General features: G+C 44.9%; 2 protein-coding genes across 10 annotated transcripts in view; one reads left to right on the top strand and one right to left on the bottom strand.

The window, feature by feature from the left end:
• Window positions 1-7715: 7715 nt before the first annotated feature.
• NUDT13 (nudix hydrolase 13) lies at window positions 7716-14179 on the bottom strand. Of its 6 annotated transcripts, none has more exons than XM_040563551.1 (9): window positions 13939-14179; window positions 12292-12399; window positions 11795-11934; window positions 11088-11195; window positions 10610-10719; window positions 9752-9877; window positions 9486-9597; window positions 8718-8872; window positions 7716-8156 (listed from the first exon to the last, which is right to left on the bottom strand). In XM_040563551.1, the coding sequence occupies exons 2-9, from the start codon at window positions 12372-12374 to the stop codon at window positions 7962-7964; spliced, it is 1029 nt and encodes a 342-aa protein (XP_040419485.1). In that variant the 5' UTR covers window positions 12375-12399; window positions 13939-14179; the 3' UTR covers window positions 7716-7961. The 6 variants fall into 6 exon arrangements, with proteins under 6 accessions (XP_040419485.1, XP_040419484.1, XP_040419486.1 ...); XM_040563550.1 differs by having other exon boundaries at window positions 12292-12403; window positions 13939-14176; XM_040563552.1 differs by having other exon boundaries at window positions 10610-10716; window positions 12292-12403; window positions 13939-14174.
• Window positions 14180-16019: 1840 nt separating this feature from the next.
• The window catches only part of P4HA1 (prolyl 4-hydroxylase subunit alpha 1), a 36645-nt gene continuing 35322 nt past the window's right edge, over window positions 16020-17342 (top strand). For 2 of the 4 annotated variants that reach the window (XM_040563546.1, XM_040563547.1), the window contains exons 1-2: window positions 16229-16312; window positions 17018-17119. The gene's annotated coding sequence lies outside the window, so the exon portion shown is untranslated. Of the gene's footprint in view, window positions 16039-16228; window positions 16313-17017; window positions 17120-17342 lie in introns of those variants that run through there. The other 2 variants (XM_040563542.1, XM_040563541.1) reach the window with 2 other exon arrangements.

Below are 17342 nucleotides of genomic sequence, written 5' to 3'. Positions count from 1 at the left end.
TCAGAAAAAACAGTGCTCAATGATACAAAAGCATGATTGATCCTGAAGGGATGCCTAACTGCTTTTAGAGGACCGAGTTGTTATTCTTGGTATTAAGGTTTGGAGTCTGTTTAGTTCAAGTCTTTGTTTTAAATGTTTGGCATTATATTACCTGACAATGTAGCAAAAGTTGTTTCCCTGTTCAAATTGGAGGCTTGTTGGATGACAGGTTTCAGTATGCCATGAAGCTTCCTTTGCCAATGAAGCTTGACAGAAAATTCTTGGAATGCGACACATCAGCACAATTTCACTGAAATTCATGAGACCATGACAATTTACATGGAACACTTGCTCTCTGACTTCTCTACTGATCTATATTATGGTTGGTTTTTTTTTTTTTTTTGCATTTTTTTTGTTGTTGGTTGTGGTGGTTTGTTTTGTTTTGTTTTGCTTTTGGAAATGATGAATACCTTGTAAAATGTTCCAGTACAGTGTCAAAAGCATGGAGTTTCTGTACATGAATGAATGAAGTGAATGTGTGCAAGGAGTGTGGTGGCTGTGCTACCTCCACATCTGGCCCCTGTTGATGCTGTGTGAGATACTTTGTCAGCAGCTTATGGAGAGTACTGGTGAGCTGGGCAGGGATTAGAGATGGAAAGCAAGAGTTAGGGGGTATAAAGATGCTGCTAAAGTCAGAGGAGTTTGGATTGCAGAGTGGTGAGGTGGAATAGGATGGGATTAGACAACTTTATGCTGGAAACCAGAAACTGAGTAACAATTCTTGAATTGAGCAGGCAAGGATAACCAGCAGTTAGTGGCGGAAAATGGGCGTACTTGAATGTTGAAAAGGATTTGGTGAAGCTACATAACTTTCTCCACCGAGTAGTTTAATCAACTTAGACACTTTCGAAAATAATACGTACTACCAAAAATAAGTTCAGTTTGAAGAATGTGATCAAGTTTGAACTCTCCTTGGCCTGTATTGTACAAAAGGTCAAAAAATGGATCAAAAGACTCTTCTAATGTATTATCTGAAAAAAGAACTTCTGAGCTGATGTTCAGAACAAAGCAGCTCTTTTGGAGGCACTTAGCTGCTCATGCTTCTTGGGTAATCTTACTTTTCCATCAGCTGGACTGTTATTTCTGTGAGGCTGTGCTTATCCCAACTCTTTACATTTGTTTAGCAGTCTCACAGTGGAGACCTTCAGGACTGGAATTTACTCACAGTAGAATTTGCCATCTAAGAATAAGCACTTCCACTGCTTTGAAGTAGTATATGAGGCATTTCTGCTTTCAATTTTGGAAGAATATTTTCAGCGGAGGAAGCCTGATGGAATTAATTAGGGAAGACAAGTGCAGCATGGTTCCCTTTCAGTGGCTTTCTATCAAAGTTTCCATTATATTCTAAATTTGTTTAACTAGTACTGCATTCCAGCACAATTTATTCACTTTGCTCACTTGAGTATCTGCCTTTTGTACCGCCCTGTTTATCCTAGAACTCCTGACCCTTCCCAGAAATGCACTTTTCTTGTTTGTGGCTTGATCTCTGGAGCCCCAGTTCTGAATGGGGCAGTTGTTGACTGGTACGTTTCCAGCAAGGAAACAAATAAACAAGTAATGTGTCTTTCATCTTGTAGAGATGAGATCAAAATGAATCCCAGGAGGCAGGAGAGACCTCTAACTTGTGAAAACTCTTCTGAACACCTGGGCAGTTTGGCTGTTGCCACTTTTCCTGCTGCTCAGCTTTCTGGAGGAGATGGGAAGCTAAGAAAGAGCCTCTCATTCCTCTGAGCAGAGGGCGTGCAGTTCAGCTCAGAGCTCAGCAGCTCGCAGGCTCGCGGTGCTTTCAGCATGAGTCTAATTCCTTTGTGGGCACTGGGGAGAAGGGGCTGCTCAGGAGGAGCAGTGTTTAAGTACAGCCGGCTGTGTGCAGATGCAGCTTGGTGCTTCAATCGGTTTCCTGTAAGTAAACTGTTTGCAGAGTCCTTGCTGTGTGAGTGGATGTCAGCCTCCCCTGTTGATCCATGAAGGATCTCCTCCCAGCACGGTGCTTTTCTCCTGCTTGCCTTTCCAACCCTTCCAATGTAACGTAGTAATAACAATTACCACCAGGACGTGTTCTTTGCAATGGTGGCAAAGCAATTTTTATGAATGTTTGCACAGCTCCTGCTGCAGCTACTGACATTAATTTTTTTGAGAAACTGATTTTTACTTTTAACAGCAGCAGGAGCCAGGGTAAGCCCTTTGTACCATCCCATGGGATGCTGCAGCAACAACTGCCCCCCCCCTCGGCTTTTATGTCTTGGAATGGAACACAAGTACATCTGTGCTGGCAGGTCCAAGATAGAAACTTACGTCCTTCTCCAACTTTGTTTTATTCCCTGAAGAAAATATTACTGTGGAGGGCAGTTGGGATTCTTGGTATAAACAACTAAATACACACCCACTTTAAAAACAAAACAAAACCTGAACTGCTCAAGAATACAAAGAGTCCAGAGTGTGAAGCCTTAACTGATGTGTGTTGACTGTGTTCCTCAGCCACCAGCAAGATTCCCACCTCGTGAGGATGGATAAGATTTCCTTTTACAGATTCCAGGTGCTGATAATGAACTCAACAGCAAAATCTGTGCCTTTAGGGCAAATGACTGAGATTGTTGATGCAGTCATGTTTCAGTTTGTCTTGTGTATGAACTCTTACAGTAACACACAGGCAACCTGCCCCGTAGAAGTAGGACAGAAACGTGCAGATGCAGACATACATGCTGGCTGAGCTTCCAGGCAGGAAAACTGTCCTGTGGAGTGCAGTGCTGTGACTTCTTCGAATGTGAGACTGTAGCTAAGGAGCTAAGTCATCCGTGGAGATAGAAGAAATCCTGTGTGTTACCTCTGCGTTGAGTGTGGATTGCCATTTGTTTGAAATAGAGCCTCTACTGAAGCGGGTCGGTCCTCCCAGATGGAGGACTTTGCAAGCATATGAGGATGGGAAGTGAAGAGCAAAGCTCATGGGAAGGTAGGCCTTTGTTTATCCAGGATAAAAAAAAAAACAAGCAGGTGACTTGAGCAGTGTTGCAGGTAGGAGGCAGAAAAAGAGGTATTTCCAGTAGAGACGTTATAATTTGGTTGGGAAAAAGGAGTCATGAAATCCAATGGCAGCGGTGATGTTAATTTAACTTATTTCAGACTAGCTCCTTTGTTTTTCACTTGGTAAGGGTTATTAACCTTACCTGCAGTTACAGGGCCATAAAGTTACAGAGCCGATGAAGGATTAAAATGTGAAATGAAACTGTATGCCGTTGACTGATGATGCCCAAAGGCTGAGAACTTATTTAAGAAATACACGGTTTTATCCCTTCTCTTTTCTGTAGATCTTTCTTGTCTCTTTTTCTTCTAATTTACCTTTCAGCAGTAGCATTCCCTTTGGCAGTTCCAGTTTGGTCTTGCAATGGAATATAATCCAGCTTTGGTGTTCTCCAGGTTGTGTTCTGACAACAGCCATATTTAACGATCATATTTCCTTCAGGTCACTGCTGTGTACTCCTCGAGAATGTAGACGAATTCTTTCGCTAATAAAAACTCTCCAGGTTCTTGTTTTTCATAGCAGAGTTGCTGAATTTTGTGTGCTTTCCCTGTGCTTTTACTGGGTTCATGTTACACAAATCAATCAACAGTGTTTCACAGATGAAGCTGCTTAACTGCTCTCATCCTGGTCCAACACATCCTCATTTAGCATCCAGACCGCTGCGTCCCCTGCTACGTATGAATATTCAGCTTCTCGTTCCTTAGATGATCTTGTTGAGATTCTTACACTTTTTCATGAAAACTCTGCGTGAAATTGCTGCTGTCCCTATCCCAAACCTTGCCTCTTCTGCTGCTAATCTCCTAGAAAGTCTTCTGGGTTCCCTTGCAGTGTTTCCACTCAGAGTAGGCCCTTTTTGCATTTCCTGCCATTACAAAGACCTTACTGTGTATCACTCTTTTTCCCACTCACTTTAAAACTTAATGAAAAGTCTCTTCCGTGCCTTGCTTCCCAACCTCCCATTCTGGTATTTCTCTCTGTAGCTGTGTTTTGTTCCAGTGTGATGTTTTGCAGGGAGTGCTGTGTAAAAGACACCATGAATTGTCAAATACCTGCACGAGGACCAATGGGGAAGGATGCTCCATCTGCGTTCTCTGTTCCCGTGCTGCTACTGCTCTCCCTGTGAGGAAGCTGGGGAGGCTTTGTGCTTCTGTTCCTGTGGCCTTTCTCTTATTTGAGGCAGCTGATGCTCCCTCCAGTGTCTCCATGTGATGATGATTCTGGATCTCACTGAGAGAATGCATCTGATTGTCTACAAAATACCGCTGGTGGGTCTTAAAGAAAGTGCAAGTGACACCGTTTCTAGATGAGCAGCCTGGACTCTGTTTAACAGAAGTAGGATTGGCAGTGTTCGGTCATGCCCAGGTGTGTGCATTGTTGCATGAATGACAGCTGGCACCATTTTTTCCCTTACACGGATGTGTGCCTAAGCTGAAGAGTGAACAAGTTCGAAATGGAAGCTGAAGGCTGGGGCAGCTGAATTCGCTTCAGCAGGGCTTCAAACTGAAGCACAGAAATGCCATTTGTGTATTTACAAGTTGTTCTGACAACCTGTCCCTTGCAGCTGCCAGAGTTGAGCTGCTCATGGTAACTTGAAAAACGGTTACCTGAAAAATGACTTCAACATGGCCCTTTTGTCAGGGTGTTCCATTAAGGGCTGCTGTCCTCTCAGGCTGAACACTAGATTCAGCATGTGTCCCTCGTGTCTCGGAGCATGCTTTAAGGTGAGCTCATTTCTTGATATAAGAGCTTGCTCCCCGACCTCCAGTGCTGTCTGCTGTTCACAGTGGATGAGTAACCCTCCTGGCAGGAAATTGTGAACTTTCCGTGCAGCAGCGGGGCACCCAAGGTGATGGGAGAGCATGTGTTAAGCGAAGCAAATAATCTCAGCCCTCATTGTAACCAGGTAGGATTTTTTGAGCTCCCTCAGTCAGAGGTAGACAAGAGGTGTCATGTGGCTTGGTTACTGTAATCCTCTGCTGGCACCTGTTGGAGGTGAACATAACTTTTATGCCCTGCTGCTGTAGGTCAGTAGGCAGGAATGCTGCTCTGAACCTGCCTGTGTTTCTGAAACACTGTTTAAAAAAACACCTTGTAATGAATCAGATCAGTGGTATTTTCTATCTGCCCATGTATCCTGCTGACTGGGAATAACACCATGTAAACAACTGGGGAGCAACGTGAAGGGCCACAGGGCGACTGCTTTTTAATGCTAGCTCTTGCTCTAAGTTCAAGCCCCTGCACTCTCTGAAAGCCACAGTGTTTCTGTGATTGATGTAAGTTAATTGTCCCCAATGAGGATTCATTTAACAGATGTGTTTTTGAGAGAGTTATGTTGCTACATCCCTTTTGCCTGCTTGACATCTTTTACTGGGAAAATCCCTGTTGTGTTTTGTTGAAGAAGCATCTGTCAGGAATTGCCTCTTCCTTTTTCCAGGTCACCTCCCTTTAGGGTGCGTGTTCTGTCTTGACTGCAGTGAGTATTGCTAGGTTTGTGAGGCAAATTCAAGCGAGAACAATGTCTCTCTCATCTTGTTTTTCTGTCCTGTTCTTAACTGTATATTGCCTAAATTCACTCCTGCTTTCTTAACATCAGGAATAGAAGCCACCATTGATTGTTTCATGCCTAAGTCAAAAGGATATGGGTTAAAGATTTTTTTTTAAAAGCAGATTAAAACATAAGGCCCTTCAAATGGTATGGTAGGAATGTTGCTTTGGAGTTGTGCTTGCTCTACAAAAATGTATAAAAGTAGATTGAAAAGATTTATTGACTGAAGTGATTTATTGAAAATCTAAAGGAACATACAGACATTTAAAGCTGAATTTTAAAAGGTGAGTCAGAAGTAAATGCTTTTCCTCTAACAGGAACAAAAGAGGTTGATGAAATCAGAAAAAGCCTGGTATAGTCAGAATATGAGTAGAGCTGCAACTCTTAGAGCTCTACTCAAGCGTGTGGGTATCTGGCAGCCTCAAATCTACAAATACATACTGTAAATTAGAAAAACAGCCGCATACTCACCAAGTTCAGATTGCTGCAGAATTCATACAGGCATTCCTCCTCTCTCTCACGTGTACTACTTTTTGACGCTTTTACTTTTCAGTCCTCTTTCTGCCACAGACAGCAGATCACAGGATATTCAAAAAGTACTGAGCACATCATCAACATGTTTGTTGTAAGCTGGAAGCAAGCCTGGGCCACATTATTGAATGCATAGGGGGAGTTGGGAGGCCAGTAAGAAGAACTAGGAAGGGGCATGAGAAGCTGGAATATCCTGCTGGCTTGTATCTAACTTCAATATTTTCACTGCAGACAAGGGGAAGAAAGGAGTGAGGCTGAAAACGCAAATGGCACATTCCAGAGATGACAGAGGAAGAGAGAAATGATGGGGGGTTAAACTGGTGAGATGGAAGAGAAAGCAGGAGGAACTACCACAAAGAGAGGAGGCGAGACAAATTTCAAAGGAAACTGGAGGCAGGAGAGCTGCAGTTAAGTTCAGAGGTGTGGGGGTGTGTGTGGAGTGTCTGGTTGGGTTGGAGGGGAGGCATAAGCAGTGCCTTTGTGTACCAGACTACATTCCCACTGGGATGAATGCCAAATCTGCCAAACGTGAAAAACATGCTCTGACACGGGTCTTCTATTGCTGAGAGTTAGTAGGGGTGGAAAAGCTGTTTGCACGTGCCACCATGGCCTGAGAGAAGCCCCTCCCAACCTCCTGAAGTAAAATTAACCTGAGGAAACAAAATGTGTCTGAACTGTGTGAGACAGTCTTTTTACTTATTGTTCAGATGTCAGGACTCCAAATTTTTACAATGCTCAAAAAAGTCCTTCACCTGCAATAGATCCTAGTGCTGGCAGACAGTGATACAGCCCTGTTTCCCCTTCAAGTATTTGTACCGATGGCTTTGCAGTCTTGGCATTTGAGCAGTGGCCAAGTGAGCAGGAAGGACTGTCAGCCTGAAACAGCAGCAGATCCCTCCATCTGCCTCTTTTACTAGGCTTTCCTTTCCCAGGGTCTCTCTTTGTCACTCTCTCCCTTCAGAGAAGCGATACTTCTTTATTAGTAAAACAAGAGCAGTTCTCCAGGCAAGCCCCAGATTTTTGGCACAGGATAAGAGGCACTTGGCCTTTCGGGATTTTGTTTCTGTTGGAAGTGCAGTCTTCCTTGCAGCAGTTCCTCTCAGCGTTATTTGCGTTCTAACGTGCTCGTAGGTTGATTTGCTCTTCCACTCTCTACCACCAGGTAGCTCTGTTCTCTCTTCCTCAGGATGGAAGTATCACGCTGTGCCTTACTGGTAGGGAAAATGGTGTCTCCAGAAGTATTTTTAGTTGCTCAGACAAACCATCGAAGTAGGAGTCTGCTTAACATTTGCAAAAAATTAACATGTTTTATACAAAACTGGAAGAATCGATGGAAAGGGGAACAGAAGAAAGGGAGAGCGTTGAGGCAGTGGCTTTTCTATTGGTTTTTTTGATTGTCATTCCATATACATGTGAACACTGAAAGGCCACTCTCCCTTAATATAGGAAAATTGTGGATTCAACTATCCACCCAAGAGTTCCAGATGGATAAACTGGAGGAAAAGGGGACGTAACTGCCAGGGGCTTACCGTTCTCCTGATTGCTGGGCAACACCTGCAGCAGATGACACTAAGTTTTGTGCTTTGGGACTGAGAATTTTATTGCATATTTACTGCAAGTCATGGGATCTCCAAGGTCCAGCGTACAAGGAGTTGCCCGGAGACGATCAGTTTAGAAATGGCTTTGTACGTCTGTGTATCCAAGTGTAAGACTGCCATCAGTCTGGTGCTACCCCCACCGTAAGACACTCTGTCTTCAGTAGCTTTGGAAGCTTTTACATAAAGCTTTTATAATTCTGGCAGAGTCGCAGACTTGAAGTCTTTACACCTAGGTCGGCCGGGAGGTCTGCTGTTTAACCCACTCATTGATCAGCTTGTGAGCAATGGCCTGCTTGGGAGGAAACCAGGGTAAAAAACTACCGTCGTCTTGCTTTGAAGATGTGTGATCTCTCTTGAGCCCCTCCAAGACTTCCTCCAGGCCAAACCAACGGGCTTCTTCCAGTTCCAGGCTGTTCATACTGATCTGGAAAGAATTAGGAGAGTGCCAGTTCCTTAAATCAGCTTTAAATGTGGGCAGCAGTGCCTTGTTCTTGCACCCACAAAGACCCCAAGCTAGAATGCCTGGAGTGCTTAATCCACGCCTGAATTAAGTGTTGATGCCAACCCAGGGGAGGACGTGACTATTGGTTTCCTTAGGGAAGCCACAAATCAGTTAGCCCTATTCCATCGTGGCACTGGCCTGCAAAGGACCAATGAGCACAGTAATTAATGTAGCAGAAGCTGCTTTTTTTTTATAGCAAATGTGTTATTAATACTAGACTGTGCCTCCTCTGCAAAGTTCAGAGGAAAAAAACATAGGGACGCTGTGCTCTGTGCTTCTATATACAGTGACCTGTGCCAAACCTTGTGTGTTGCAACAGAAGACATGATGATTTTCAAGTCTCGTATTCACTTGTAGAAAGCTAACTGAAAACAGCACTTTTAGAGGTTCTGATGCTCTCCAAACTAAAGTCTGTGCACCACACTAGATTTTGCTATGTAAGGTGGGTAGTGAAATGCTTCAGGGGAATCCGAGCCTGCTCACCTCAGTCTGCTTTCCCCCCACCAACGCATGACAGGCTATCATTAAGCAGCTGCTGGGAAAGGGCCAGTGCTGGGAGGCCGAGTACCGGAAGGACTGCACCTCCAGGCCCACCTCTTCGGCCACCTCTCGCCGCAGTGCCTCCTCCACACTTTCACCTGGAAGCAACCACAGGTAGGTGAGGACAGCCTGGCCTCAGGGCAGCAAACTGTGGCAAGAAGATGTAAATAGGCTCCTTTCTCAGGTGTTCCAGCCCTGGCTGTTCGAGCAGGAGCTCTGACTGTGCTGACCTGGGAACGCCTGCCATCAAGATGCTCGATTAAATCAACCATGCTTACCTCCCTTAACCAGGGGCATCAGACACACTTTTGGTTCTGTCTGTATGCATCTGGTGGACAGAACATTGCTGCCCCTCTTCATCGTTTCCCTTTTTAAGCCATCTTCCCTCCTAAGAGGTCTGAGTTTCTTTCTTTTCTGAGCCAGAGACACAAAATAGGCTAAGAAGTATCTGGGCGCTCTAACCTGGGGAGTCTATTACCTGAATATACTACCATGGGCTACAGCAACTGATACATACCCGTAATTCTCCTGTTCTCTTCAGATATATACAGCTATTTTGAACTCTGAGTAACAACACTGATTCAGTATTTTTTCCCCCTAGTATCACCTCTGTGCCCTTCCTCCTTTGTCAACAGGCCTTCGGTTGTCCCACGGTTCTGCCCCACGCCCTGCACGTCTGAGGCTACCGCAGTGGATGAGAGCCCACCTTACCCAGGTCACAGAAGCCTGACAGAGCGGTGTACATCCCCTGAGGGAACGAGGGCTGTCGTGTAAGGAGGCACCGGCTGCCATCAGACACCAGGGTGATAACCACTGGAGACATCTAGAAAATGCATCAAAATGCAGAGGAAGAAGTTCAGACCAAACAACTAAGTGCCAGTGGTTCCTTTTCCTAGCTCCACGAGTGTCCAACTACCTGGAAAGAAATCCTGCTGCCTTGTACAGATTCCTCTCCGTACAACTGCTCAGGTGCTTACCTGTGGATAGTAAGTTATTCCACTGGCATGGCAGACTCGCTTGCTGCCAGCTATGTTTTTCTGAGTGGGCTGCCCAGTTTTGCTACAGTACTGGTGGGACTCGTGCCACCGGAGAAGGGCCTGGGCCTGTGAACACCAAGAGAAATACAAATTTACACCTGGAGCAGTCTCCCTGAGTGACTGTCTTTTCCCCATCATGCTGTTATATGGATAAGTTCTGATTAGGTCTGGAAGTCTACAAAAGGTAAACAAGATGTGGGCACTGCTTTGAAAAATGGCAGGTTTTGGAATCGGTGTTTCATGTTTATTGCTTTAGCATCCAAATTTCAGCAGGTCAAGGGAAGGTGGGGGAAGAGTTGTTCCTTATTGGGATGTAATGGGAGTAGTTGAGTTTCACACACAGGTCTTTTCTTAGGGCTTCCAAACATAGGGCATCTGGATAGGAACTCACAGGTTGTAAGTGAGCAGTTTTAAAAGAGCAGCTCTGAGAGAAGACCTGTAAGGCTGTTCTTGGAATTCAGTTTGCCAAGAAGACTACAGGAAAACTGGGTACAAAGTGGGATTGCTGTGACTGCTGCTGCTGAGATCAGTACGTTTCATGCTGGGCATACAGCAGGTTGATGCTAGGTGGCTAATTTCTGCAGTCGTTTTTAAACATCTTGTCTGTGTCTCTTCCCGTTGCAGCTTACTTTTGGGACAGCAAATTTGGGAGAATTGCTATAATTTTTAGTGCCTACTGAGAACACACAGTAGGTACCTCCACAATACGTATTGAATCATGGAACAATATAGGAGACAAGCAAATGTTAGAAATCACTTCAAAAAGGTTAAAATAATAATAGTAATTCTGTACTGTACCGAGGCCAGCAAAGGAGAATCCTTCACATCCACTACAAAGAGAGCCTTTCGTAAGTCAGTGAACGATCCCTGAAGTTCAGACTCAATGACTGATTTTTCCAAGGCTCCTGCTTAAAAAACAACAACAAATCTCTGATCTCATAAACTGCAGTTCTTATCCCAATTTTACGCCCTTCATTGTTCCGGTGTACAATTTCTGGAAGTTCCCATGGAAGTGACATCACCTCAGTGGTAACACATGCCCAAATGTTAAGTGACCTGCAAACAGCCCACCTTTACTAACGCGCACACAGGGACAGCAGGGCAGCTTTGTGGCTCTCAACCACCGTGCTCACAGCAGCTCCTACAGAGACTCGACTGAGTTCTCTCGAGCAGTAAATATTGACCCAGCGTGGAAAAAGGATGCTGCCTCAGCAGCACTTTCATCTCAGTGCATCAAATGTGATGCCAACGCAGGTCGAAGAGGAGTCATCCCAACCTAAATCCAGGGCAAAGTGTGGTACATGCTCGTCTGAACAGCCGATCAGCACTGACTTTTCTATCCATTGTTCAGTCTCTTTCAATTTCTCGAGGATCCTTTTCATCTCTAAACAGCAAGAGAAAGGGGAAGAAAAAGCTGTAAGGAAAGCGAATTTGTGCAAACATGATTCTCTTTCTGCATCTCTCACGTGAGAGAGGTGCCAGAGAAATTGTCCCACACCAAAGGAGACTGGAAGCCTGGCTTTCTCCTTAGCTGTTGTATCTTTTGACCGTGTTAAATTAAAGATGCAAATGTTTTAATGCTTGGGGAACAGCTTTCCATTCTGTTTCTCTCCTACAGCAGCTGATACCTTTCTCTCAAAACTTCTCCCTGCTTAGCTGGTAAAACCTTGCTGCTTGTTTTCTTCCCAGCTCTTTCTCTTCAGAAGTTGCAGTCCCAAATATTTAAAGTGGATAATCTCAAACCAGATCACGCATGTATTGATACTGTATGTATGTGAAAGGCATGAGCTCATGTCCGCATGCTAAGGTTTTAACTCTAAATAGCCTTTAGTTGTTAACAAATAGCATGCTGCATATAATGGGCTCTTCCATGCACATCTTGATAGATTTTCAACCCCATGTCAGGTATTGCTTATTGCACATGAGCCTGTCTCGTTTGAGCTGCGTGATCCAGGAGACGTCTCTTTCTGGACTCCTGCTTACCTGCCGCACTGAGCTGTGGTAGCAAATATTTCTTCCCAACCTTCTGCAAGAAGGGTGAGAGATTGTGAAAGAGGTAGAAAGTTCCTGAGGTCTGGGCTTGTCTACAAAAGCCATCATCTTCCTTTAGCTCATTTAAGTATCTGCAGTAAGAAAAGAATGGGGAAGATGAATTCAAGATCGTGCTGAGATTACCTGTGCTGCACTTATTTGGACACATTTACTTCAGGCAGAGCAGACGGTATGGATTTTGTCTTCTGCAAGCTTCTAGGGTGTTTGACAGCTGGATCTACTCTTTGGTGGCCTGTAGCTTCCAGCAAAGGTGCTACCTGGCAAAAAATACTGCATTTCCTACTAGCTAGGACAGCAAGCATAGGCAGTCATTGAACTGTTACAAGATAAACCCCTGGGTTAGATTTAGGTAGGGCTGCTTGTGACAGTGGACAGGAGTGCCAAACGCTGGTCTTCTCAGTGTAAACACGAATTAGGTGAGAACTTACCTCATTTTTTTAACGTAGGTAGAATGAAACCTGCAGAAGAGAGAGGAAGCTCTTCTGTACACTGCTTGATAAATCGCAGCCATGACCAATGCCCACAGGCAGCTGTCTCTGCCTAAAAAGAGAAGCACAGAATAGAAACAGTGGCCCTGCAAAGTTGCATTTGGTTTAAAAGCAGCAACAACCCAATGCCACCAGAAATCTCCCGCTTACAGTGTCTGCAGAACGCTAGTATTTGCTTTCTTAAATGCTTTTTAAAATGATCACTTTGGTCTTAGTCTCTAGTCACAAATCAAACCCAGTTCCAGCACTTTTTAAGATAATTCCGAGATACCTCGGTTTGTTGCCATCTGTGAGTGTGCACCGAAGGTCTTAGGGTGCTGTAAGATGAGGTTAAGTATTCCTATCCTCAACTCCTGTACCGGTGGGATAAAGAGCAGCGAAAGTAGCTGCTCTCTTGTTTGTTTCCTACGCAGTTGTAATGGCCTCGATCCAATTGAACATCCTATTGCAGCAAACAGTAGGGCTGTGGGAAAGGCAGCAATGCCAGAAGAGAATGAAAGACAAAATATCAGCTGCGGAAAAGAATTCCTGGAGCTAGACGAGAGACAGCAGTCGCAGCTGAATTGGATCATCTCCAACTGTCAATGCTTTTTGTGCCAAAGGATCCTACCACATTTTCAGCTCAGGCAGTCACAGACTGCAGTTTGAACTCAGCGTCAGGATGTCAGAAAACAGCCAGAAATGCTTCCATCTCTAGCACTCATCTGAAATAAAAGTGAACTATGATTCACAATCCTTAACAATTATTTTGGATATTTTGCTTTTCAACCACAGGTCTCGAGGCCCTGGAAGGAGGAGGAAGTTACGTTTGGTTCGTTTGACAGACTGAGACATGTAAGCCGTGCCAAGGAAGAGCCTGCGAGTCCTTCCCTTCAGTAAGGTCAGTGATGGCTCCCAGGCCTGCCCGCTGCCCGAGCAGAGGCTCCTGTCAGTAAGGGGAGGCAGCTTCTGTACCCAGCGGCATGGAGAGGAGAGGTGATGTCACGTTGCCTCATGGCTTCCGACATCTCTGCCCCAGATGCCTCTCTCCCACTGGTGTGGTCCCCACCAGGACGGTCCCTGGGGAGGCAGGCCAGCCTAGCCTGCTGTAAAAGCCTCTGGGAGAGCAGCGTCCCCGCAGTGGGAGCTTGGCACGCCGCCCCGGATCGGGCAGACGCATGCGAGGGCCGCAGCTGTCACAGAGACCGCGCCTGAAGCTGCTTTGTGGCGGGGCGATTACGTGTCCGTGATTTCTCCACCCCCGCGTCTCGCATAGCCTAGTTTGCGAAAACCTCCAGCGCTACATGCAGCCAGTGTTGTATCGAGGGGGAGTTTACAAACAGCTCTGTACTTTGCTCTGGAATGGGCAAGAGGAAAAGCTTGTACCTGGAAGGGTGAAATGCAGCACACGCACAGCTTTAACCCCTTCCTTTCTCAGACACACGCTGCCAGATTTGGGTAAGGATCATTGAAAACTCAGAAGGTAAAAACTTGATCTGAGGAGGCCAGCCCAAACTTCCCTGTCGTGCCTGTAAATCTCATCTATCTTGTACAGCCGGCAGGAGGTGCATCTAGGTCTGTCATTTCCCAAGCATTTTTCCAACTTACTGCGCTCTGTGCAGAAGGTGTGCTACCTCCAGCAGCAGGAAACCACTCCGAAAGTCCCCCGCTGACCTCAGTTTGAAGCACTGCTCCTACAGCAAACAGAGGAGCAGCTGTCTTACTGAGTTGCTCTTCCCCCCGAGGGAGCTCTGGGAAATGTAGTTCTGCACGGGCTGCTCAGAAACCCTTGACACAGCTAGGTGGCTGACGGGTGCCTGCTCCGGCTTCTGATCAGCTCCCAGAGCTAGTGAGACTGAGAGTAAACTCTGTTTTTCACAGCTGCATTTTGTCAAACAGAAGTTATTACGAGAACAATGCTACTGCAGTAATTTGAGCTGTTCTTACAGAGCACGGGAGTTCGTTCCTTTTAGTTCTGTTAGTTTCTTTTTCTTCTTCTCTTCCCCCCCCCTTTTTTTTTCCCTCAAGCTTCTCTGTTTTTTAGAGAAGCTTCTCTGTTTTTTAAGAGCATTGTATAAAGCTGAGGACCATATGTCCTCAAACAGGAAAATATGCCAAGAGCTGCATATATCTAAAGAATGGAGCTGTGAAGTGTTCAAGCACCCAAACCTACAGCTGAATTTACAAGTGAATAGCTTTGATTAGAAAGCGCACTCTGCCAAGAGACATGTCAGAATAATGACAAATATTTTTCATGTCTTTAGAACTGAACAAACAAGATTTCTCTCGAGCGCTGAAAACGTTATTCTGGGTTGGAGCCTACCTGTGCCTATATTTAGCACAAAGAGAATTTTATAAACCTATAAATGTTTTCAGCACAGCCTTTTGCTTTTTGGTCATGAATTGAGACATTTTAATTGAGGGCTCAGGCCATGTAATTTGAGAGCAGAGCTTGTAAAAATAATGAGTGGAGTATGCAGGGAAATACCACCGTTACCAGCATTACTTACAAGTTTAGGTTTAATTATGCTTGACTGCTATTTGTATGCTTCCTGAAACAGAGCAAACCCAATTTTACTAATCCACTAGGCTAATTGGATTAATGGACAAACCACATCTTCCCTTAATAAGATAAAGGACTGCAGTATAATCTCTAAGGGAAGTATCCACCCTGCTGTTAAACAGATCTGTTGACCCTAATTGCCTGCAGAAAGGTTGCAAGAAGTGCTGGTTTTAGAGGGCAGCAGTTGGAGGTGGTACTTTGGACCTCAAATCTTGGGACAGCCTCTCAACCCTTTTCAGCCCAAGGCAACGGGTCACTTGGAAGTGCACCTCTATCCGCAGCAAGGACGAAAGGCCAGAGCACGATGTTGCGGCGTAAAGACTCCCCCAAAGGTACTGCAGTGCTGTAGCCTTCCATTGCCATGTGCAGCTGACAGAAATCAAGGATTAGCCCAATCATGTATACCTGGCCTCTGTGCTGTGCTAGGGCATGCAGAGAAAATTAGTCAGTTCTGTGACTGACGTGAGTGGTGGGAAGCCATGCAGTCTGAGAGAGATTCCTTGGAACTTTTCTAAGGGTCCATACACCGGCTTGTGATACTGCAATGCCAAATTAAATATTTCTGAAGCACGTAAGTAGGGCAGACAACGTCAAAATCAACAGAAGCTTTCTCTGTAGCCTGCGTACTGGCAAGCTGACCGAATTCAGTTCTGCTGGTTTCTTTTGTGTGTATTGTATGATAAGTAACTATCTGATCTTTCTTATAACCTGATTTTTTTGCATGGACCCCATTTAAGAAATTTGTATTACTGTTCTATGATTTCTATTCATCACTTATTCTCATAAGTATTTAAGGAGGACAAACATTAGTTGTCACCTTAGCACTGAGTTTCTTCTTTGCAAGTGTTTCTGAGCAGGGCTCCAAGCTATGTAGATTACAGCTATAAACTGTCTGTGTTGTATTTGTCCCCTGCAGACATTAGGCTCCATGCTAGAAACAATCCTGTGAGTGACGTGAAGGCCTGGCCATACAAATGCATCTCTGACAGCTTCCTGTAGCTTACTAATTTGAGCTTTGGCAGGCCACCAGAGGAAGTGAATCCCTGAGACTCGCCTGATGCAAGAAGAGCGAAGAAAAGGAGCAGGCAAGGAGGCCACAAGCAGTGGGAACAGATACTTGTTACATAGAGGAGGTTCCAAAACAGGCAAATCTTCACTCTGGTATTGCCAAGAGTCTTTTTTAATCTGGGTTTGTGATATACTTGTATTGGCATTAGCAGTTGGTAAAAGATTTTCAAGCCAAAGAAGTGGCTGGAAAATGTAATTCTAACCTAATAACGGTTACACTAGTAATCTTGCTTTTTCTTGCTGTTCTGTTTTGTCTCTCCAGCTGCCCTCAATAAGCAGAAACAAGCATCAGAATTGCTACCAGCTGACTCTTGCACAACAACTGTTAATTGCTTTAAGTACCTAAAACTGGTAAGCTCACATTGAAAACTTATGGTCAAGCCACAAGAAACCTCTTGGTAAAAAATATTTCTTTTTTTAGGAAGAGGCCAAGGAAAGACAAGCCACTTCTTTAAAGAGAAAGTTAATGAGTAGTCTTTCCCTCTATCATTAAATTTTAGATGCAGACTAACCAAAACTGGCTTTGCTCTAAAATTAGACTTGTAGTCTATATTATGTATATAAGGGACTCCTGCAGCTTCTTATACTCAGGGTGGGGGGCTAAGAAGAGAGATACTGTTTAATTTCATACAGCTGATGACAGCCTGTGCTCCTAACACTCTACAGGTGTAGAGGACACATTAACGTCTGAGTAACCTTTTATAAAGATTTGCTCAGTTCAGCTTTTTGGGATCACTTGTATCTTTGTCTTCCTCCCTGCTTCTGCTGTTGGTTAGGGAAGGTCCTCAAACCCTGGCCAAAAAACACAATTGTATTTTCTTTTTTGCGCTGCACAACTGATGATATAAAATCTGCAGTTGGTAACTTAATTTTGTCAGCAGTGTAGTCTTTGGTTTTGACACTGTTCGATGAACGTGCTTGGAAGTAGATGAGGGTCCCTCTGTTTCCAGAGGATAAACCTAAGTTGTCAATGCACTTGGAAAAGCGAAGCAGTACTGTGCTCTAAGTCGGTGTGATATAAAGATGACTCCCCTGTGTCTTAAACACTGCATGCAGGTCACAGCCTGGTGTCACCAGAAGGTTTCTGAAGAGCTGGAAAAGATTCAGAGAGGATAAGTGAGAACGAAGATGTGGCATGCTGCTGCAGTGAGAAGCTAGGTAGGCTCTGGTGCTGCAGCCTGCATAAGGGATAGATATCAACTGTTGCTGTCTCTTTCTGTGCAGGAACCTGGTTGATCAAATCTAAGACGGTGGAGCCAAGTTCCCAGGGAATAAATGGAGATGTTTTTCTGTGCCCTGGCTGGAGGGGCACAACTGCTAGGTGAAGGGTGGTGTGGGTGCAAACAGCTCTAGCTTGAGAGGAGGAGTGCTGTGCAGAGAA

The sequence above is a fragment of the Cygnus olor genome, chromosome 7 (assembly GCF_009769625.2).
Source record: "Cygnus olor isolate bCygOlo1 chromosome 7, bCygOlo1.pri.v2, whole genome shotgun sequence".
Lineage (NCBI taxonomy): Eukaryota > Metazoa > Chordata > Aves > Anseriformes > Anatidae > Cygnus > Cygnus olor.
This window is presented reverse-complemented; position numbering and strand designations above follow the sequence as displayed.

Excerpts from the sequence above, each read along its gene's own strand:
- NUDT13 (XM_040563551.1), bottom strand. The coding sequence starts at position 12,374 with ATGGCTGCGATTTATCAAGCAGTGTACAGAAGAGCTTCCTCTCTCTTC. Across the intron at positions 11,935-12,291 it reads ACCTACGTTAAAAAAATGAG|ATACTTAAATGAGCTAAAGG; the intron begins GTAAGTTCTCAC and ends TTCTTACTGCAG. Across the intron at positions 9,598-9,751 it reads GAATAACTTACTATCCACAG|ATGTCTCCAGTGGTTATCAC; the intron begins GTAAGCACCTGA and ends TGCATTTTCTAG.